General features: G+C 41.3%; 1 protein-coding gene across 4 annotated transcripts; it reads left to right on the top strand.

Annotated features, from left to right (window-relative positions):
* Window positions 1-532: 532 nt before the first annotated feature.
* Window positions 533-19,629, top strand: tead3a (TEA domain family member 3 a). 4 transcript variants are annotated; one of them, XM_085147074.1, is made up of 14 exons: window positions 533-785; window positions 5,402-5,649; window positions 11,298-11,362; window positions 11,538-11,600; window positions 11,691-11,753; window positions 14,129-14,140; window positions 14,539-14,649; window positions 14,745-14,788; window positions 14,901-14,962; window positions 15,034-15,167; window positions 15,250-15,420; window positions 16,217-16,357; window positions 16,497-16,649; window positions 17,876-19,629. In XM_085147074.1, exons 2-14 carry the CDS (start codon window positions 5,643-5,645, stop codon window positions 17,987-17,989), a joined length of 1,140 nt encoding a protein of 379 aa, XP_085003200.1. In that variant the 5' UTR covers window positions 533-785; window positions 5,402-5,642; the 3' UTR covers window positions 17,990-19,629. The 4 variants fall into 4 exon arrangements, with proteins under 4 accessions (XP_085003200.1, XP_085003201.1, XP_085003202.1 ...); XM_085147075.1 differs by lacking the exons at window positions 11,538-11,600; window positions 14,129-14,140 and having other exon boundaries at window positions 534-785; XM_085147076.1 differs by lacking the exon at window positions 5,402-5,649 and having other exon boundaries at window positions 670-785; window positions 11,538-11,753.
* The last annotated feature ends 3,412 nt before the right edge of the window (window positions 19,630-23,041 follow it).

Below are 23,041 nucleotides of genomic sequence, written 5' to 3'. Positions count from 1 at the left end.
TGGGGCACAGTCTAGCCCCCCCCTCCCCCAACCACCACCACCACCACCATCTCTGATAACAAGTTAGCAAAATAAATGATTTTTTTCTGCCTACCACTCTCAGGGCCCTGAATCATCTTGGCTTAGGGCCTGTTAAAGCTTCACTGCTGCGTATATAGTACCTAAATTTGGCACCACAACTACAGCACACTGGTAGGCAGACAGAACTGTAATTAATGATATTCAATACTGATAACGGTTAATAATATTATACAGGGCTCTGAAACGGATACTCTAGGTCAAAGGTTAAAGCAAAAGTGCAAATAATGCGTGTTCTCATATTCAGAATGAATCCTGAACGGAGCTTTATATATTAACAGAAGTATTTCTCCTGCAGTAACCAAAGTGTGAGGTCCGTGTAGACAGGAGGTGCATTAACCATCCCCCCCATGGCACGCGATGTGTAGTGATTTTTCCTAGACAAAAAAGTGGCATTACGACCACCACCTTCCTCATATCTCCCAGCTATCCCACCAGGAGTCTGATGTCCGGGGAGGAGTTTGCCTTGGGACCCACAAAACTTTTGCGTGTGTGCGTTTCGACGCCACGCCTCTGCCTCCGTGCGTTTTCCTCCGCGCGTTGATTTCATACCAAACTCATACTTTGCATTCCGCCTTTTTCTGTCAAACGCAGCTGTTTTGCCCTGGAAATACTCCCGAATCACGAGGCTACTTTTCTACAGAAAAAAGGGGCACACAACAAAAGAGCGTGTGCCTGTACGAGCGGGGCAGGAGAGCCGTTGTGAGGTGAGTGTGCTCTCATATAGTTCTTTGTTGTGTGTAGCAACTTTTCATGCTGCAGCAGCTGCTTCGCTTCGAGTGTGCTGGAAGTTTTGGGATATCTGACATATTTCGCATTTTCCCGCTGTGCCTGTAGTGATTCGGGGACTCACGTGTTTAGCAGGGAATTCCTCTAATATTTACTCAAGCATTCGTTCTGTATTCGGCTACTTTAATGCGTCTCTCAGACTTAGTTTGCAGTTTATTGCAGTATTATTAGCTCCCAAGCTAGCCAACTAGCATGTCAGTTCGAGTGTGTTAGCGGTGACTTGCTGGTTATATATCCACTGAAAAACAGAAAATAACTTGTCGATAGCATACAATGACTACCACTGGAAGTGCTTGTGTGCGGTTTTTAGGAACTTTTATGGACAGTTAGTTGGAAGTTTTTCCGCTTTGGGGATCAAAGGGATATTTTGCCAACTCACTCGGCTAAACCGCTTCCAAGCGCTCACTGTGATTTCATTTCCCTCTGCATGCTCGCAGATGGGACTCATTTCTTGCTGCTGTGAAAGTTTTATCAGCATGTGAAACTAAGAGTCGTAGGAGTTTCAAAGGAAAGGCCATGGGAGAATTTACAGCATATGTGTGTGATCTGATTGGTTTGTTAAAATTGTGTAAGATGTGACCTTTAGGATCATGTTAAGGTTATCCGAGTGTTTAAAAGAGTCGATCGGTTTACTGCCTATATCCAGAAAGGCTCTCGGTACCGTAGTAGTCAGTGTGCAAAGAGTTCATAGAAATCTGAAGTTTTGGTTGTTCATAGTGTCGACGGTGCTCCACTGGGAGCAGTAGACAGTCCCTAATGTGCATGACTTTTCAGTGTTCGCTGATCTCATAGCTTTATTTAGCTCAATGCTGTACTGGCCTCCTCATTGCACTAAAACACCTGACCTTTTGACCACGGGTGCTATATTGAAACGGGCAGAGCCAGCAACATATGTGCTCTGTGGCCAGTATCCTAACTTTGCATCACCACTGCTCTTGACAAATCTGTGGCTATGACAGCTCATCAGATTTCAGAACTAACCAAACTGCACAGCAATGCTCCCAGTGCTGGTAATGCGAGTCTGTGATTGTGGTGTATGTGTTGCATCAGCACTAGGTTTGATTATTTAAGCCAAGTTTCCCCCTGGGATTTGTTAAACCCCCTGTGAGCTCCCCACCATGCTAAAAAAAAGGTATTAGGTGATTGACGCTCCTCCTTAATCAAATGCATAAACTAAGTTAACGTTAGATTGTCATAAACATAATTTTTGTCATTACACCAACTAAGGTCATACTTCATGTTGGATTAACACATTTAGACTTCCTGTGTGAAAAATCTCCGTTTCAGATTATTACATTTGTGTGCTGCTTATAACTTTGTACATACAGAGTATCTATTTTTTTTAATGTATATTTAAATGTGAGTTGCCTGGTAGCCTCACATCTGCCTACAGTATCTTCCACTAATGAAAAATGTGAAAATGATGAGTTATATTTTTTGACATTCCAGAAATGTATTTTAGTAGTTAAGTTATGTATTAAAGTAGTTTGATTAATTAATTAATTTAGTTTTAGCAGTTTAGTGGTATAGACACTTTACTAGGCAACACCATTTGCTTAGCTGTCTACTTTGCCACATATGCTGACAGTATTTTCAATACTAGAGTCATTCACATGGACAAACCATGATGACACCATATGTCAGGTTGATATCATGCTGATGTCATGTTCCTGTCCTGCTCGTGCTGATATCATATATTGGTCAGGCTCTACTTACTATACAGTTAGCTGACCTGAAATGTATGTAACCTAAATCCCACTGAAGAATATAGGAAACGTCCTTCCTTCTGTCTTATTAATCCTAATCAACCAGAAGCTCAGGCTCTTAATGCTTGGTTACACACACACACACACACTTCTGTTTGATTTCTGTCAGGGAGAGGGGATATCTCTGTGGTCATCTCAAGGGCACAACTAGCTTAGAGCATGGGAGCCCCTCCCACCTTCTGTTTGGATGGGAAAGCCAATCAGAAGAAAGTTGGCTTAAATGGAGGGTGACCTAAAGGAGGAGAAGGTGGAGGTAGAAGGGCCTGCTTTAGACATGATGAGGGGCTACACTAAGGCTCATTTTAAGATAAATAACAATTGTTTTTCAAATCATGACTCATGCAAAGCTACTCTTGTTGTGGCCATTATAATCGTTTTGTCTGTGAACATGAAAAGCAATATGACATCATGATGAGTTTGTTCCAGTCAGGACAAAGAAACACCTTCCCAGTCGCAGACGTCCCACAGTAGAGCTTTCAGGACAATCACATCCCACCTCCCTCGAATATCAAAATGTTCTTTTAGACTTTGCGCTTGCCTGACCGCCCCACTAGGCCTTTCTGATCTCTATGGCAACAGCTCAGTCCAGTCAGTAGTGATTGAAACCGGGAAGGCCCTGCACACAGCGTGCAGAATAAACCCACCACAGCAGGGGAAGCTCAGCGACCACACTGATCCTCTGTGGTTCCTCTGTGGCAGGGACCATATTAACCACACTCTGGAAAACATTACACACCAGGCAACATTCATGTCGCATATGTGTGTCTGTGTTTGAAGAGACTTGGAGCATCTTCAACAATAACAAAAGAATGTGTAATTTCCTTATGTGGCCTACACAGCCAAGGTCGGAGTCTTCTAAAGTTTGTGTTGCCTTTTAGGCTACAGCTAAGAAAAAGGAATAGCTGGTCTCATCTTCACTAAGCGCAGTCAGTTAAATAATGTACTACATCTTGTGATCTCATCTTAATAGTGACACATCCTGCTAGTGTCCTTCTTGACCCTGGATAGTGTCTTTAAACATTTATAAACCCTTAATATTTGAGCTTGTCACTTGTTAGGTCTTTGACCACGGGTGCCAGAACTATTAATACACACCGTACCCATGGACGCTGTAAACAGCTCAAAGTGAATCTGATCTCGCTCTTGGTGTGTAGACACTTGTAGTCGGAGAAATCTGTCGCTATTCTCAACAGCCGCAAAGTTGATCTCAGTCTCGTCCATCCATCATGATGTCAGTGATGTGGATTAACAAAACAAGGTGTGGGGTTTAATTTTCTTGAGCTGTCAGTGTGCCTCAGATTCCTTGTGTTAAAAATAACAAGTTTAAAAACAATGAAACAATTTTTTTTTAGCAAAATGCTTTATGCACTGCTGATGTAACTTAAGTTTTGGGGGTTTTCTGTTCACATGAAGGGATTAAGAGTAAGGAAATAAGCTCTTAAACCTGTACTACATTTTAATATTTTATGGGAAAAGTGTCAAAACTTCATGTTTTACTTGTTGTGGAAACCTCGTTCCTTCTCCAGGCTGCATACTACAGTCTAAAGATGTTCTGTGCTTTTAACTACTCAGTCAGGTTGTCCACGTTTGGCATTACAAAATAATGTACATGCATGGCGACTACACTTAGGCTTGTTCAACTGCTCAGTAACGGAGCTATCTAATCAGGCAAGCGCATGGCAGTAATGCATTTAGGCAAGTAGAAATGTTCAAAGCAAGTATTAAAATGGGGATGAAAGATGATTAAAGTGACTGTGAACAGACAGGCAGGATTTCAGAAACTGCAGATTATTGTCAGATAAAGGGAAAATGCTTTGTTGATGTCAGAGGCCAGATGAGAATCGTCAGACTGCTTTGAGCTGATAAGAAGGTAACAGGAACTCAAATAACCACTTGTTACAGCCAAGGTTTGCAGAACATCATCTCTGAACATGCAGCACATTGAACCTTAAAAGCCTACAATACCACTTTGAGTGTTTCTATTAGCTAAGAACAGGAAAGCAAGGCTAAAGTTCACACAGACTCACAACATGAAAGCACGGGTCCACCCTGCCTCGTAACAATTCGTGGTGTAACTTTCTGGAGGGTGTTTTCTTACGGGTGAATGAGGCAACTTGCATAAAGCACTTCAGGTGCTCGGGTACAGAAGAAAAAGCACTCTATAAGAACCGACGTGACGCTTAAAATGTCCTTAACTACAAAAATGAATTAGCTGTACACAGTTTACAGTTTGTACACATGCTTTTTTTTGTATAGGACAAAAACAGCTGCATCCGTTTCTCAAAATCTTGCTGCTTGCAGTGCAGTGTAGCTGTGACAACAACAAATCTGTTTCCTAATCATGTTTTGGCTTCAACATGGAAGAAAACATGTTAAAACCAGGGTGCAGGGTAAGTATTGTAACAAGTATTTGTATATTTTTGTTAGTCCTGGATAAGGGCTTTTCCTCAGTTGCCTGTATTTCTGCCTATTGGTTTAAATTTTAAATCCAAGCTGAGTGTAATTGTGTGAATAGTATAAAAGTGAAAGTGTGCAGAGATGCCAGTTTAACGTCTCTCTATTGCTCTCTGGCCTCTTCATTTGTGAGGAGGGCAGACAGACAAAATGGAGAAACCTTCTTACAGCCACCACACACCCCAAAAAGCGTAACACTGTAACACTGTAACACTGTAACACTGTAACACTGTAAAACTGTAACACTGTAACACTAACGTGTCAGATCCAGTTAGAGTATCTGTTCCACATTTATCTTGTTTCGTGTGTTGTAGGTGTGTTGTAGCTGGAGCCGTCATCATTGCGTCGGAGTGGAGTTGCCGTGGCAGCCCTGATGGGGCGCAGGAGGAGGGTCCCAGTCCCAATGGAGAGGCACTGGGAGACGGGGCGGACCGCGGATTGGACGGGGATCCTGAAGGGGTGTGGAGCCCAGACATTGAGCAGAGCTTTCAGGAAGCTTTGGCCATCTACCCTCCTTGTGGAAGGAGGAAGATCATACTGTCAGATGAGGGGAAGATGTATGGTGAGGAGCAGCAGCTTTCTGTCCCTCTAGTTTCTTCTTCGATATTGAAATGAAAGCTCAAACAAAACATATTCAAAGAAGCTGTAATATATAACTGACTTGTTTGTAAAGGATTTGACTTTAATTTGTCTGTTCCCTTTTTGGGTTTAAATCATTTTCTTTCGATGACTGCGTAAAATTGCAGATATTTAAATTTACTAGAGTCAATAAACATAAACCAATGACTGTAGCAGCCAGTATGACAGAAATGTTTGATATCTGTAGGCACCCTTTGCTTGACCCAACCATTTCGGAATAAATAAAAATGATAATAATAAAGGCTTTACATGTATGAACACATTATTCCAGAAAGAACCACACCAAAAAAACACACATTTTAATCAACTGCCTGCACTTTGGAGCAGAGTTGGGTTTTGACCCTTGTGCAGAATCACCTTGCTTTATGCGTAGGTGATCAGCTTGCAGGTATTTTCAACAGGCTACGTAGTTTTTTGGGTCAGAGGACAATCTGCAGTAATAAGGTTAAAGGAAGGAGCATGTTGACTTCTCATGTCAACTTGTAGTTAACTTCTGAATAACTTCTGTTGTTCTGCATAAACGGTCTGTGAAACACCAGGAACAGATTTGTTCTAAATGCACACAAGCAACGTTTCATGTGTTTGTTTTTTATTAGGATTGGTTTAAGATGCTGCCTGTGAAAAGAGCTCTGTATTTTGGCTTTTTTCTTACCTTATGAAAACCTTGTGATCCTTTTTTCTTTTTTTTTGAAGGGTTAGGGTTTGCACTCTGAATCAGACTGTGAAGCATTTGTGCATTTGTAAGGGTGTTCAGCAGTGAGGGAAGCGGGATATATGATACCAGGTGACAGAAAGGGAAAGTTTGTTTCAGCATTGTGGCATTTTCTCCTTTTGTGGAAGCGTGGGGCTCAGTGTGTTGGTTGACCTTCCCTGCTTCCCTCTCCTTTAACGAGGATTGTCCCGTTGATGTATGCTTACACTTACTAAAAAGCAACACTGAGACTGAGCATAATACTAGCTTTACAACACCAACACCCAACCTTGCATCAGTGCTTCTTAAGTATCCATTCCAACTTTTGCATAATTAGATGTGACTTTCCGATTTTACTGGAAATTTTGAATTAATTTATGTTAAAATATTGTTTAATATAAACGATAAACCAGTTTAGAGCAGCGGTCTCCAACCTTTTTTGCGCCACGGACCTGTTTATGCCCGACAATATTTTTCACGGACCGGCCTTTAATGTGTTGCGGATAAATACAACAAAATAAAACTAGTACCGGTACCGAAAAAAAGAAGATTTATTCATAACACACGTGAAAAGACTCAGGAAAACCGAGTTAACGATCAAAACGATAACAAAATAACGCTGAAAACTGATAAAAACCCTGAAAACCAGACATTTCACACCTGAGCTTCAACTCTCGCGGCCCGGTACCAAACGACTCACGGACCAGTACCGGTCCGAGGCCCAGGGGTTGGGGACCTCTGTTTTAGAGGATATAAAATGAAAACAAGGAGATTTATCAGCTATTTTTCACCTATAGTCAGATGTGGACAGGTGTTCCAATATTGATAATGAAAATACATCTCATGCCTTAAAGTGGTTTGTGTGCATAAACGCTCACACTAGTGTAAAGGAATTAAAATTACGCAGTGCTCATTTAGCTTATCGGCACAAGTGTGAATTAACTATTAAACTGTTATGGACACAACATTAAAATTATATACTGATTTCATAGTAACATGAATCTCAGTGGGTGTTTGCTTTAATTATCCTTCTTGAGCTAAACTAGGCCAGTCGTAATTGATCCAGCCTCTGCGCTGTCTTTGGTGTCAGTCATATGTTACTACCATGATGTCACCCTGGATTATAGTGCCAAGCAAGTATTTCTAAATGGGGACGATCAGCAGACTTGGTGACACAGATAATGCAGCGTGTGTGTGTGTGTGTGTGTGTGTGTGTGTGTGTGTGTGTGTGTGTGTGTGTGTGTGTAACAGTAATGATGTTTTAATATTGGATTGATATTTTAGGTTGTTGAAACTTAACACTCAGCTTCTTCATCATCTATCTCTTCATAATCATTTGGCAGTTAGATGGGTGCTGGATAATTACTCTAACGATTTAATAAGTAATGCAGATGAAAAACAATATACTAACTTTGGCATCTACTGCTTTTAAATCACATAAAGATGGATATAGGTATCTATATCCATCTTTATTAGACTTTGAAAAACATTTTCAGCAAACGTGACAAATATCTTGGCTTTTACTTCAGGTCTTTTTTAAAAGATTGATATATGCATATTTGGTGTTTTTAAAATCCACTTATTTATCCTTTTATTTCAGTCATGTAAAAAACTTTTTCTAACATCTGCCGTGTGTAGTGATTAATCAGTCCTTACTAAGACATTATGGCAGTGCAGTTAAAGTTGTGGATTACTTGTTTACACTCTGCCTGACTCTACTTCGATCAGATTGTTACCTCTTTAGCGTAACAAACCTGCAATGCCCAAAGTTGCCTTGTACCCTCTAGTGCCCAACTGTGCAACATCAAGACTCAACATGATTCAACTGTGGGTTGTTTTCATTGCATCTTATTTTCATCTCTATCCGTAATCATCCTAGCATGCTGCACATCCTTTCCAGCCCAAAAGCCACTCAGAACAAGTCCTGTTCTCCGTCCTTAGTTTCTAGTCTTACATACAACTCACTATAAATCTTTTCCTTTGCTTTTACCACCTCTTTCTTAGCTGGATGACTAGCCCTCCAATACTCCTGCTTTCTTCATCTATCCAACCCCTCCCCTTTGACTTTTTCTTTGCTAATCTGAATACTTTATTGCATGTTCTCATTTCTCCATGGAGTCTCCTTTTCATCATTTCTCTGTTCCCTTCTGGTAATACTCTATATCACTTTATTCAGTCTACTTCAGAATTCCTTGTGCTCTTTTAACGGACATCCAGCCTGTGGGATTACACTCAACACCACGCCTTCAGCTTGATCAGTTTAAATTTCTGACTCCCTCCACCTCAACAACACTCTTCACATACTTTTACTTGAAATTTCTTTCCTCCTTCATTTCACTTCCTATCTACACCCTGGTAGAACAGTTGGAATCAACCTCTGTTTCTTCTGGTTTTCCTTCCCCTCCATCTGGTCTCTTGCACGTATTATCGTATCCATCATGTCGGCCAGTTCTCTCCCTTTACCCGTCATAGTTCCTGCATTTAAAATTCCTACTCAAACCACCTCACTCCTGCCTTTCCGTCTTTCTTGCTGCCTTCAAACACGCCTTCCCCCTCTCTTCTTTCTTTGTCTTCGGCCAACAGTACCACAGTTTCCACTGGCACCCACTTGGCTAACAGTACCCGGGGCTATTGTTGTTAACGCAGGCCCTTTCCAATCAAGTATGCAAATTACATTCTTGATGTTTGATTAGGCAAAGATTATACTCCAGGTGCCCTTCCTGATGCAGCCATCACATTTATCAGGACTTGGGACGGCCCACTATGAGTACACGTGCCCTCACCTTGTGGCTCGGTTATATTACATATTTATAGTTGTAGCTTATCTCGCCTTATATTATAGCAAAATAGATCTGACATCTAAAGAAAGAGCTTTTACCCTTATGTGGAGTAGTGGCAGGCTGCAGGGTAGTGCATGTGTCCTGTTTTGGGAATTGGAGCAGACTGCTGTGTCTGAGTCAGCCCCTTCTGTTGGTTTTGGGAAATTCTGTGCTCTGGTAACTTAACAGTGCTGCTGTGACTCATCTGAAATCCCTACAGCGTCACAGCCTTTTCCAGAAAAAAGCATGGTGATGATGATGTTAGTAAGTGTGCATGTGTGCTAAATGATTACAGCTGTGGGATCAGTCTGGTCACTTTATATTTAACCGCTTGCGGCGTGCTGTATAATGAGTTACTTAGAAGTTACAAGCGATGATCATCAGGTGTGGGTTGGGACTGAGGAGAGGGAGAAGGAAAGAGCTGACCAGACAGTCTGTGCTGACCACATTTTGGAAGTCTGTTAACAATATCATGACCTCTCCTCTGCTTTTCTCTCCTTTCCCACCATTTCTTCATCGCTTTTGAATGTCTGCCAGCAAGCAAAACCAAACCTGACTAAAAATTAACACATGCTATTCTTAATAGAGATGCCTCACAGCCTGAGAAAAGGAGAACTTGACAAGTCTTTATGGGGATTTGTAAGAATCTCACTGCCTTGGAGACACACAAACACACTTTCACACTTAAAACATTTCACCATAAGTGGCATCACATTGAGGTTTTATTTTATGCTTGCAGATACAGACAGTGGATTCAAAAGTATGCACCGCTTCATTTTAGAACTTGACCAGTAGGTTCGGTGCAGTCTAAACATAAATTTGAATGTCACTGTGACCACTAAGCAAACAATAAGGACTCTCGGTCGAGCCATTTGTGTTACGATTGTACTTATTGTATTTTACATTGTGAGACACAAACTACTAGACCACAAACCACATTTGGCTTCAGATTCAAGGCAAAGGAAGTTTAGCTTAATGTGGAGTGTTCACCCGTGTCCGCCTGTCTTTTAGATTCACATTTGTTTCAGTGAACAAATGGGATGCAACAAGTGGTGCAGTTTAAAAACTTTAATATGCACACACATATATAGGAATATAAATGTATTTGCTTTACATTACCTTTGTCATACATCAACCACAACAGTCATAATTAACTTTGGCTTTAAAAAATGCAGCCATTTAGATTTGTTATTGTAATTTTCTTTTGATTACTGGGACATTCCTCCTCAGAAAATCGCACAGTTCAGTTTTGGAGCTGTGATTCTGTATTTTTACAGCATCATAAAGAGTTACAGGGTCCTGCATGGCTCAAGCAGCAGAGGGAGCTTCTTGCAATCTTACTGTAACACATGAAACCTCTGTCTACCTATCTGACCACAAAATCCTTCCACATAATTGGAGGTCAGCAGCAAAATTGGCACACAGTAGTGATGTCCTCACGTTGCCTAGCAACCACCTACACGTGGGCTAAAATGACCCATTTGTAGCATTTGTGCACCTGCGACACCTTTATTAAAGCGAGCTTGGGATCATTTTTGTTTATTTCTATACACAAAGCCAGACACGTGCAATATATAGTCATCTTGTTGCTTAGCAACCACCTAACAGCCTCAAATAACGTTTTATATAGTAGAACTGATGAGTGAATTGATGCTGTTTTTTAGATTAAGTTGATGTGGTTCCTTGATCCTATAAAGATTTAGATGCACTACATTGCGTATCAATAGTCACGTCACTCCCACATTTACCTTGGATTTTTTTTTTATATATATAAACACGATCTACCGCTCCTATTTTCTTACTTTTTTGATGTCTTTATGCAAATCAGTTTGCCAGCAGCACAAACAGCCCATACAATACTGCAGCTTGGCCACATGCTAGTAATGTAAATACTAGAGAGTGACTGTTACAGGGAGACATTTCAATATGCCCATGAAAGTCTGCTCATAAGGCGTGAGCTATATCTGCCCAAACAGTGCAGTTTAAGAATAACTTAACAATTGTATAATGTGTTTATGTTTTTTAGTCAATCTAATTTTATCAGTTTCTTTGTCGTGTCAGGTCGAAATGAGCTGATAGCTCGCTATATCAAGCTGCGAACGGGGAAGACACGCACACGCAAACAGGTACGCACAGATCTTTGTATCGACTACACCACTGATCTGTTTTAACAGGATTTAAGTGCATCTTGTTCATTGTAACTTGTTCCACCTTGTTTAAATGAATATTTATGGACTGTCTGTTTAAAATGATGAAATCATTGTGTAAATGTGTGTTTTCACGGGGTCCCTGGGTCCACAGGTGTCTAGTCATATTCAGGTTTTGGCACGTAAGAGGGTACGAGAATACCAGGCAAGCATCAAGGTGGGTTCTCACTGACTATACTCTACTCCTCTCTGTAGTCACAGCCTTCTTCTTTTCTCTTTCCTTTTCCTTCATCCTGTCTTTCCTCAGGTCTCTAGTCACCTGCAAGTCTTGGCCAAGAGAAAGTCTCGTGAGATTCAGTCTAAGCTGAAGGTATACATGCTCACTGACTTTGCAATGCTAGCCGCTTCGCTTTGCATGCTCAGATGTAACTGGACCCAATCTTAGACGTCTTCGTCAGAACTTATGGTGGATTTTTCTGCTTTTCTGCTGGGGTACTGCCTTATTGGGGGTATCTTTACTGTCAAAGCCGACTCCCACCACCTTAAAACAACAACTATATTTAACTGGTATAACTATATTCATGAGACTCGTGCCCTTAAAACTGGTGCCTTGTTCTTAGTTCTTAACATCGGCCATACGAGTCTCCAGACTAATGCAGACGGTCAATATAACCTTCATGGAGCCTTTTTGTCGAGACCAGTAGAAAACTGATGGACCAAAGTTAAATCCAGTATAGAAGGAGTTTGCTGCATGATTGGAATATAGTCAGTAGCATTGCACAGTACAAAAGTTTGTTTTCTTGAGTCTTTATATATGTATGGCATCATTTTTATGCATGGCTGGTACGTTGGTCATTTCACTTGGATCAAGACGTTTGTGGCCTTAGACAAATAATTGCATGAGTTTAGGTTGCTGGCTTTTGTTGACCACTTAGCTTACAATGCTAGCGGCATGTAACCTACATGCATGCCCCCATATCAGTAAACATGCAAGGTGTCTTTAATGTGGCCATTTGAGGAATTTCAAAGGTTTTCTCCGTTGATTTTTCTTTCTTTAGATTCTTGCTCTTGAACATTTCCTACATTTCTGTTTATCTTTTCTCTCTATTTTTTCTTGTGGTTTTACCAGACTCTGTTCTACACAAAACAAATCTGTTGAACCACCTGCTCTCCCGTACACATTTATAATCTCCAGATATAAACAAAAGGACTCAGTTTTATGATGGAACAGATCAGTAGCACACTCTTTCAGTATAAGGCAGTGCTTTTGACTACAGTTACAGCTGAAATTATATATCTTATATAAATTATCACCTTTTGCACCCTTGAAAAATGAACCTAAATTCATTAACTCGCGACACCAAAGTTAAAATTGTGTTTTTAGGTTTTTGATTTTATTTATTTATTTAATTTATTATTCATGTATCCACACATCTGTTTATTTTCTGACAAATTTATTTAAAAAAATAGTTGAAATAAGTATGTCAAAGCATTTGGACTATACATTAAGTTCTTTGTGGACATGAGTCACTTTTGATTGTTGGCCATGCTCACATGGACTGTGCAGTTTATTCTTTCTGGGTCATCCGCTGACATTAGCTGAGACTTTGATGGTGCCACCAGCACTACTCCCACACTAATCATGAATCATTTGATCAGTGATTGTTAACTCTGCAGTTAACTAACTGAACACCGATTAGTTAGCTTTGGGTTCTATCGAAGAAATACTTGCTTCCGTAGTTAAAGATAGAAAACTCCAGGATGTGCTTCCAGGAACACTTCTAGCGTCTGCTATCTTTTAAGCTGTGGTCTGCTAGACTGGTGGAACGGCAGAGAGGGAAACTTAACAAACTGGTCAGGAGGGCCCGCTCTGTCCCAGACTGTCTGCTGAAGTCCATCGAGCAGGTTAGGGAGGAGAGGATGTTGTCTAAGCTAACATCCATCATGCATGACACTGCGAGCACTGAGCAGCTCGTTCAGCAGTAGACTTTTACACCCACAGTGTAGGAAGAACCCCCCACACACACACACACACACACACACACACACACACACACACACACACACACACAGGTACATATTTCTGTACATTGTTATCTCTGTATGCGAACTTCAGTTGCTTATTTATATAGGAGCACTTTGTGTCTGGCTTCTATATTTTATATTCCACTCGCCATAAGAGCTGCGTAACAGCCAAACTTCTGTTACTTTGTAACAGTAAAGTTACTGTTACTGTTACAGTAACTTTACTGTTACTGTTACAGTAACAGTAAAGTTACTGTAACAGTAACAGTAAAGTTACTGTAACAGTAACAGTAACTTTACTGTTACAAAGTAACAGAAGTTTGGCTGTTACTGTTACAGTAACTTTACTGTTACAGTAACTTCTGTTACTTTGTAACAGTAAAGTTACTGTAACAGTAACAGTAACTTTACTGTTACAAAGTAACAGAAGTTACTGTAACAGTAACTTTACTGTTACGAAGTAACAGAAGTTACTGTTGCTGTTACAGTTACTGTTACAGTAACAGTAACTTCTCATTCGTGGAATAATAAAGGTTTATTCTATTCTATTCTATTTAGAAAATAATTTTTTTTAATCACACATAAACATGGAAAAAGTGAATGTATCTAAATGTTTTCTGAAGTATGAACAAGGCGTATTCCTTTATTACCTAACGATGATTTTGTGCTTTTACTTTGAATGTACTGAAGTTAATTAATAAAATGTCTTTTTTGCCGTAGGCCATGAACTTGGTAAGTTTCGGTTATGCAACTACAGTTTTCTGCTTCAGGCTTCTGTGTTGTGTGGTTGGCATCACATTGCTGCTAGTCCACAGTTGCAGTTTTATTGCCAGACTCAAAAAAAAAAAAAAACCCTGCTTGTTGCTCTTTCGTTTTAGTGGCTTTAGTGAAACACTGGTGACAGTTAGCTCTTCTTGGTTTGCCTCCTGCTTTGGCTCCCCTCATGTGCGCTTTGCTTTCTGCGCTATTTTTCCATATAGTTGCTGCATCATGCTTATGTACACTACATGTTGGCTGGCTTGCTGTCTAAAGTGGCCTTTGGAGTTGGCTGATCTTGGAATGATAACCTGCATTTTATTGTGACGTTTCAGAGTTTAGTCATTGTGTTTTACTTTGTCTTTCTCATTCAGGACCAGGTCTCGAAGGACAAAGCGCTGCAGACGGTGGCCAATCTCTCATCGGCTCAGATCGTCTCTGCGAGTGTAATGAAACCCCAGACTCCCTTTCCTCCACCAGTCAGAGTGAGACGCTAACACTGACACACATCTGTTGTTTTCTACTTTTCGGGGTAAACGTGAGCAAATCGTTTTACTCAATCTGTTTCTCTTTTGTGTAGTTTTGGCCCGGCCCTATGCCAGGACAGCCTGGGCATTCTCAGGAGTAAGTATAGCTGGCACATACCTTGGTTTTCTGTCGTGAAAATCAAACTTTCTTGCGTAAGCAGGTACGTTTACTCATTTTTGGGGTTATTTCTTCTGTTTCGTTCTTACAGCATCAAGCCCTTTGCACAGCCGCCATACACTACACTCCCAGCCCCCATCCCTCCACCTATCAGTAAGTGTGAACTTGATTTTTTTAATAAATATTGTTATTTGAATTGTTTCACAGTTTTAAATGTTAAACAGGTTATGAGGCCTTGCCACCCCCTCGACCTGCAGCTATAGCAGCTCCTGTGTGGCAAGACAGAACCATTGCCTCTGCAAAACTACGGCTCCTGGAGTACTCTGCTTTCATGGAGACTCAACGAGACAGAGAGACGGTACAGACAACCACAACCTTTTGAAACAAGAGTCGTCAATATAAAGTTTGTACTTGGACTTATTTCTCCTTCCCTTCTACAGCATAAACATCTGTTCGTGCACATTGGCCCATCAAACCCTGGCTACAGTGACCCAGTGTTGGAGTCCATAGACGTGAGGCAGATTTACGACAAGTTCTCTGAGAAGAAAGGAGGCCTGAAAGAGCTTTACGAAAAAGGGCCACACAATGCATTCTTTCTTGTCAAGTTCTGGGTAAGTAACCAACAACACTAAAGCATTTTAAAAAGAAAGTCAGCGAGTTCTAATCTCAAAGACGGAGCTGGCGTTTAGGACATGCGCACTAACATGCTTAAGTGTTTACACTAGATTACTTTCACTTTGTTAAACAAATAATTGGGTCTTTTGTAGCAGCGGTCCCCAACCCTCGGGCCTCGGACCAGCACCGGGCCGCGAGAGTTGAGGCTCAGGTGTGAAATGTATAGTTTTCAGGGTTTTTATCGGTTTTCAGGGGTTTTTTGTTATCGTTTTTATCGTTTACTCGGTTTTCCTGGGTCTTTTCACGTGTGTTATGAATAAATCTTCTTTTTTTCGGTACCGGTACTAGTTTTATTTTGTTGTATTTATCCGCGACACCTTAAAGGCCGGTCCGTGAAAATATTGTCAGGCATAAACCGGTCAGTGGCGCAAAAAAGGTTGGAGACCGCTGTTTTGTAGAGTGTCTTTCATTTTGCAGTGTGAGGTAATAACCTGCTACACCACATGGGGGAAGCAAAGCCAGTGTAACACTAGAAATTATGCAGGAAATTCTTTTTTCACTATTAGTGTTTTTAGTTCACTGCATTATTATTATTCAGCAAACCAAACACAAGTTGTTGAATAGTTTCTAGCTCGTACATGTAACGTGTCGTACTGTTGCAAAGAGTAGTTGCAGGAATGAGTCTTAAACACTACAGTTATAGTCTTTGGTGGTGACGTCTTCATTTATTTTCTTCTACCCTTTGTTTTTGATTGCACTCATTCTGTGTCCATCTCATTCTCCGTGTTTTAGGCGGACCTGAGCAGTGACATCGAGGAAGGTTCTGGCGCATTTTACGGCGTGAGCAGTCAGTACAGCGGGACAGAAAACATCACTATCAGTGTTTCAACAAAGGTCTGCTCCTTTGGTAAACAGGTGGTGGAAAAGGTTGAGGTGAGAAAATTAGTCACACATTTTAATAATGGTTCTTATTTATTGAATATATGTACACATACTCAAATATATTTTACATTAGACCCCACCTGCATGTGTTTTTAACTGCAAATAACGCATGTGGGTTTCTCCTAACCAGACTGAATATGCACATTTGGAAGGAGGAAAGTACATGTTCCGCATCCATCGTTCACCCATGTGTGAATATATGATCAACTTCATCCACAAACTCAAACACCTGCCAGAGAAGTACATGATGAACAGTGTTCTGGAGAACTTCACCATTCTGCAGGTGTGTGGGGGTAACCTGACCACCGATACAAAACCGTACGCTGTTTATAAACTTGCTTTGGTTCATAGTGTGAGGCAAGATTTGGTTAATAATTCATATAAACTATTACGTGGATAAAATGTGTGACGGAGGATAGAGTTAAATATCCTTCAGCATCATTTAAAAACGATTGTTAAACTGAACTTTAAGAATTTCAACACCAGTGACCTTGACCTCAAGGTCAGAGGTCAGCTTTTCTGATAATAATGAAATAGGTGAGGAACAGGCCTCAACTCACTGCCTTGGTCCTTTCATGACAAAGTAAGCAGACATGATTTGACACTGAGTTCATTCAAAGTGCTCAGTTTCACTTCAGTTTTATTTATTTGCCTCCAAATCACAACAACAGTCGCCTCGATACACTTTTACATAGTAAATTAAAGACCTAGAACTGATTAATTTGTATTTTATAGTTTTCACTGTGTTTTTAAACATGAGGCCTAAAGACATGTCAGTGTAAGTGCGGGGGGGAGAGTGGCTAAATCAGTAATCTGGTACATTGTTAAAAAGGAGTGTACCAGCCAAATATTGACGGACCTAACTGCATGCTCATGACCGAGTAGGCCAGATCAGACCAGAAAGCTTTAGAGAGTCTGGCTCTCTCGGGGTGGAGCCAAGATTAACAGCTTATAATCTGAACCATAACATATCTCGACCTGATCTCCACCAAGTCCACTGAAAAACGTCACTGACTCTCAAAACAACAGCAACTGAAACCTAGTGCAGCATGTCCAGCAAGTAAACAGCATTTGGTGATGTTCATGAGTTTTGGGCTTCAGGCAGTCCGTCACTGCAAATGATTTTAATCAAAGTATTAAAACCAAATCTTAGATATTCATAAATGAGATGAGATCTTAGATAAATTCATTTTGAACCTCTGAAAAAAAGAGCACTGTGTATAAAAATGGGTGCGATTGGGTTATTCCAAAATGTCTGTAAAACCCCTTTAAAGCTTGCAGTTTGGTCACATGTTTATTAATTGATTTTATTTATTTTTAAATGGTGGTGTCCAGAGGGCAACCCCCCCCCCCCAAAAAAAACCCAAAAACAAATTATAGGCCTAACTGTGCGCAAAGGTATTTTTGCACCTTCTTAGTGTAATGAACTGAATTTGAAAAGCTTTTGCTGCACGTTGACAAATGTACTTTCTCCCCTCAGTGCCTTTCTTGTCTTTGTGTCTTTCCCAGGTGGTGTCCAACAGAGAGACTCAGGAGACTCTGCTGTGCATCGCCTTTGTGTTTGAAGTGTCCACAAGCGAACATGGAGCGCAGTACCATGTTTATCGACTAGTTAATGACTAGCAGCATGTTGTGTACATGCAGAGACTCTTCACGGACTTTTTGATACTCACACCATAAACACTATTTCCAGCTGAACACTCAGAACTGCTTCTCCTCTATTCTAAACACACTTGTTTCAATAGACCAACCGTCACACTGTAGTCACGCCTGTTGTTTATGGTTTCCCATCGCTGGAGCATGTATGATGTATGATCATTTAACAGCTCTGCTTAAACCAAAAGAGCCAGCAAAGGTCTTATATACATTAGATACTCCTCTTTTTCTAATTGGAAATTGAAAAAACCTTTTGAAGTGAATCAAGTTTAATATGCAATCGTTTGCTCAACAATGGAAAACTGTGTGATGCACTACAAGTGGATATATGCATTTGCATTTCCATCACAGGTGTGACTGATGTGAGATGAGTTTGAATATAATCTATGAAAACAAATATTCATCGTTCATGTAACCTGCCACAAACATTACTTTTACAGACTGCAGTAGCTCTGCGAGGTACAGTTTGAATGAGTCTACATTGGAATAGCCTCTGTTTCCTGTTTAGGATGAAATCGTGGACTTCAGTCAGCTCAATCGAAGGTCCAAGGATACTGCATAAAGTATAAGTGAGCCTCATGTAAAGAAGAGCATGTTGTATTTATATTTGTGTCAAAGTGTAAAGAGGGAGATCATTTTAGGAGTATTTTTTCCTCTTTTTAAAGGTTTCCAGTGGAGGACATGTTGTTCGACTGCCTCACTTGTCGTTTTAAACAACAGAAGAATTCAGACAGTTTCAGACTAAGTTCACGTTTTGCTCTTTGCAGCATTTTTAACGACAGAATCACCTTCAGTGTCCGTGGACGTGCAACTATTTTTGCGTTGACTGTGTGGGCTTGCTGCAGTACTTCTACCTCCATGCGAGTTGGGATAAGAATGTGCTTTGATTCTAAAGCCTTAAGCTGAGGAGCACTGATGTATAGGACACGTACACTACGCTTGTAATGGTACTGTTGTTAAGCCAAACCTAAGGTAAATAGTCCATTTTTGTAAAGATGAACTTTCTTTCTTTTTGTATTTCACCAGCAAAGCAAAAAAGTGTTACTCTAAACATGTTAAAGGACGGGTGTTCGGGGTCTATCTGTTTTCATATGCAAACAATGGTATGGTACAGACCTCATTAAGGTCGCCAGCAGTGCACTGGGATAGATTTTGCCTGATAACACTAACGACTATCCAGCTGACACTTTTTTCTTTTATTCTATGTAATGTGTTGGATTATTGGTACATTTGGCTTTTCTCTTTCTTCCTTTAGTAAACCTCACATTTTTTACTTCGTATCACACTGTCATGGCCTCTGTGCAGGATTCTCTTTGTGCCGAAGAGAATTTGTCATTTGACTTTCTATCATGACACTAAGAGCTAGCTGGCTCTATTTTTTCTTTTTTTTAAAAAAAACATAAGATCATATTTTAATACTCACTGTGTGGTCAGCCAAAAGTGTTTTATTTTATAATTGCGTGTACTGTTTGGCTGTGCCTCGTCACTCCTGCCTGCTCAGTGAATTAAAACTGGCTATACGCTGTACCTGTAAAGTCACGCGTTGGTGTCTTGATCATAACGTTTAGACAGTTGAGAGGAAACGAGCCTTCCTGGGTCTGAAATAATAAATGGTAAATTTTTAATCCACTGTTCCTAATTTATATATTCTGGTTGATCATGTCCACATGCCTAATTGCTCTGAATTTTAATCTGGGTAAACAGTCAGTTGAACAGGTGTACCTAATTAAGTGGTTGTACATAATTTAAATTAAAATTGGTACGACCATTCAACATTTGTTAAATGTAGTGTAGGAATTACATAAGACACTTTTTTTTCTTTCAAAAATAAGGAAATATGGGTATAAGCAATACTACAAGGTTTGTCTGAGAATACGGGGGCTGTTTGTGTGTTTTTTGTTGTTGTTTTGTTTTTGTCCTCCTTTCCATGCAGGCCGACAAAACCTGGATTAGTTTCACGGATGCAGAGCATGGCTGCTATATGAAAGGCACTCGTATATCCCTCAGTTTCCCTGGTGTTTTAACAACTAGGCACAGTTTGAGTCGCTTCTATGCTCATGACAGCGTTGACACAGAGATTGCAGTTTGTCGTTTGCCCGATAGATGGCGCCCTTTGCTCAAATGTAAATGTTTAAACGAGCATCCAAAGTGTAGGAGGCTTTTACAACGCACTTGCATATCAGTTTTGTCCCACAACGTTTTCACTTACACTTGCAACTAACACTCCCACATAGTTACATAACACTGGAATTACGTTTACGTAACCCTCTGTGCTACAGTCATATTGCCTAAATATTGCAAAGCACTGCTGTCTCAGATAATCATGGTTCAAAAGTGCAGATGTGTGTAATTGTCAGGTTTTAATTACTGCACTTTGTCAGTTAACACTAACATGGGGGGGGGGGGCTGTCCAGTCTGTTAATCCACTCCATAAATCCAAGTCACGCCAACAGACTAATGTACAAATGAAAGCTAACATGGTGAACCTTAGTAAGGCGATGCACCACCGCTTGCTGCAGTAAGAGTTTCATAGAACTGTTTAACACGTTGGTGCAAAATGTCTCACAGAGGTTCAACTGGGCTGAAGTCTCGTGGCTGCGAAGGAGACGAATCCCAACTATTTTGCACATATCAAGCTATCCGTGTGCCACATGGGTGCTGATAACAAGCATCCTTATCACTGCTGAATTTTTAACAATTGATAAGCTTTGTGTGGACTTGCGGTAATGGTGCAATAAGGACACAAGTGGAACCACAATGCACTGGGACACAGCCGCCAGATTCCTCACTGCAGACGTTCAGTCCAGTCACCTGTCTGTGGGCTTTGGCAGCCTTCCAAGGTGTGTATAGGAAAGTGATGAGTAAGTTTACCGAGCTTTAACTTCACACATTGCTTACTTTGTGCTGAATGAATGAATGAAAGCTTTATTTATTTGTCACATACAGGTTGCCCTGCAGTGAAATGGGACCCCCCCCCCCCCCCGACCTCACACACATAACACAAACATTACATGAGGTTACAAGTCGGAGATCGGTAGCGTTACAGAAAAACACTGAAATATACACAACAACAGGAAGGTACAAGAGGAGAAAAAGAGACCTCCACTCATGCTGTGCTTCCATGGTAGGACAGCACGAGAACAGGAAACAAAAAAACTCCTCTGCACAAAAAAGCACATGAATGTCCACAACACAACTTTGTGAAGACAGGACAAGCCACAGGGTTGGGTGGGGGATGAGGAGTAATCCCAGGAAACACAGCAGCCATCCTGCAACGGCGCCGTCTCTGCAGCGCGGGCCCAGACCCGCCTCGTGTTCCCAGGAGGCAGCAAGCATCGAAGGCGTTGGAAGGGGAGGGGGGATGAGTGAGTGCTTATCAGTGTAAGTGTGTGTGTGTGCGTGTCCAGAGTTCAGCTGAGACAGTGTCCTTCGCCCTATCAGGCTAAGTAAACAGTCCTCCAGCCAATCCAGGTGTCCTTGCATGGGATGGGAAGAATAGTCATCACACAGTCGTTATCAGGGAGTGTTTGTCCGGCTTCAGCCTTGGGCCTGCAGCTGGCGCCGTGGTGGTGTCCGCATTATGATGTCGAGTTTGTTGATTTTCTTTTATGCGAGCAGCTCAGGAGAATTTTCAAAGCTGATCTTTTAACACTCTGATGCTGGTCTCTCGATCTCCCGTTGGAGAGCCGCGAGCCTCCCCATGATGGTATCAAACTTCTGTTCCGTGGTGTTGTCATTCTTTTGATTCTGAGACCTCACAACTGCAGTGATCCGTTCTGTGATGTGATCCAACTTTCGCTCAAGGTTGTCATTTTGAGCAGGGCCCTCTCTGATGTATCCCACCATACGCTCAATGGTGTTGTTTTGAGCCTTCACAGCAGCCGTAAGCGTCTCCAAGGTGTTAACCATGCTGCGTTCGTTGTGAGCGGTCGCGACTCGTCCCGTCGCTTCGATTCCAGCGGGCAGCCTTGGGGGGTTTGAACAGCCGGTTCCGCTCTCTCAATTCTCCGATAAGTCAGGGCCATGCCAGCTCCGATCAGCAAGAACCCTGTTATCATGGTTCCGAATAGGTAGATATCTTCAGCGTCCTCGATCGACAGTCCCGCCAGGCACACGACCCTCCAGTTCTGCCACCCGTCCATCGTGTATCCGGCAGGGAAAGTCCCTCCAGGGCACTCGGGCTCTCCCGAGCCCAGACTTCTCGTTGAGAAAAGGGTGTCAATAGCATTCAGAGACCAGTTGATCTAATCCATAATTCTCTTTTAGGTTTTAGAGAACGACAGTGAGAGACTGAGCCAGGGAAAGTAATGCACACGAGACAAGACAAGGACACAAGAGGCTAAGCAGGGAAGAAAAGGGGAAGGAGGAGAGGAGAAAAGTGCGACCGACTTCGCTGAGAGCCAAACGAGAAAAATTGGTGTTTTGAGTAAAAAAACACAAAATCAATTCTTGTTATAATTGATGATAATGATAAATAATAAATACAGTGAATGCCGCACATGGGTAACTGCTGTCCTAGGTGGACAAATGTGGCAAAGTCGGATGTTACTGTAAGGTTGCCATGGTAATGAACAACTTGTCTCTAACACACTTCTGAGTCTTTTCTCCCAGACATTACTCAGCTCACCTGTCGCCATGACAACCACCCCACCAGTGACAGTGACACGCATAAGCAAAGCCTGGGTGTGGCCCTGACGACTAAGACTGTCATCTAGCAAAACACAGTCTTGGTTAACAAGGGTTCATTTTATATTTCCAGTGAAGACACTTAATTGCTCGTTTATGGACGAGCAGTGGGGGAGCTTTGGTTCACACAGAACTCCCCAGCACTTTAAAAAAAATCTTGGTGTCAATTTTTTTCAAATGGTAGTTTTACCTTCTCAGGTTATCAAATAAAACTTCAACTAATGTCCCTCCCACTTTCGTTTTCGGCTCAAATACTTTGGAAGCTTATTTTAGCAGGTTACTGTTTTCCTTATAAATACATTCACATTCATTCAATACAAGCACATGACACAC

Source organism: Neolamprologus multifasciatus, chromosome 20 (genome assembly GCF_963576455.1).
Source record: "Neolamprologus multifasciatus chromosome 20, fNeoMul1.2, whole genome shotgun sequence".
NCBI classification, from domain to species: Eukaryota; Metazoa; Chordata; class Actinopteri; order Cichliformes; family Cichlidae; genus Neolamprologus; species Neolamprologus multifasciatus.
The sequence above is the reverse complement of the archived record's forward strand: the minus strand, read 5'-3'. Positions and strand labels throughout refer to the sequence as shown.

Excerpts from the sequence above, each read along its gene's own strand:
- tead3a (XM_085147074.1), top strand. Across the intron at positions 14,650-14,744 it reads CCTTTCCTCCACCAGTCAGA|TTTTGGCCCGGCCCTATGCC; the intron begins GTGAGACGCTAA and ends TCTTTTGTGTAG. Across the intron at positions 15,421-16,216 it reads TCTTTCTTGTCAAGTTCTGG|GCGGACCTGAGCAGTGACAT; the intron begins GTAAGTAACCAA and ends TCCGTGTTTTAG.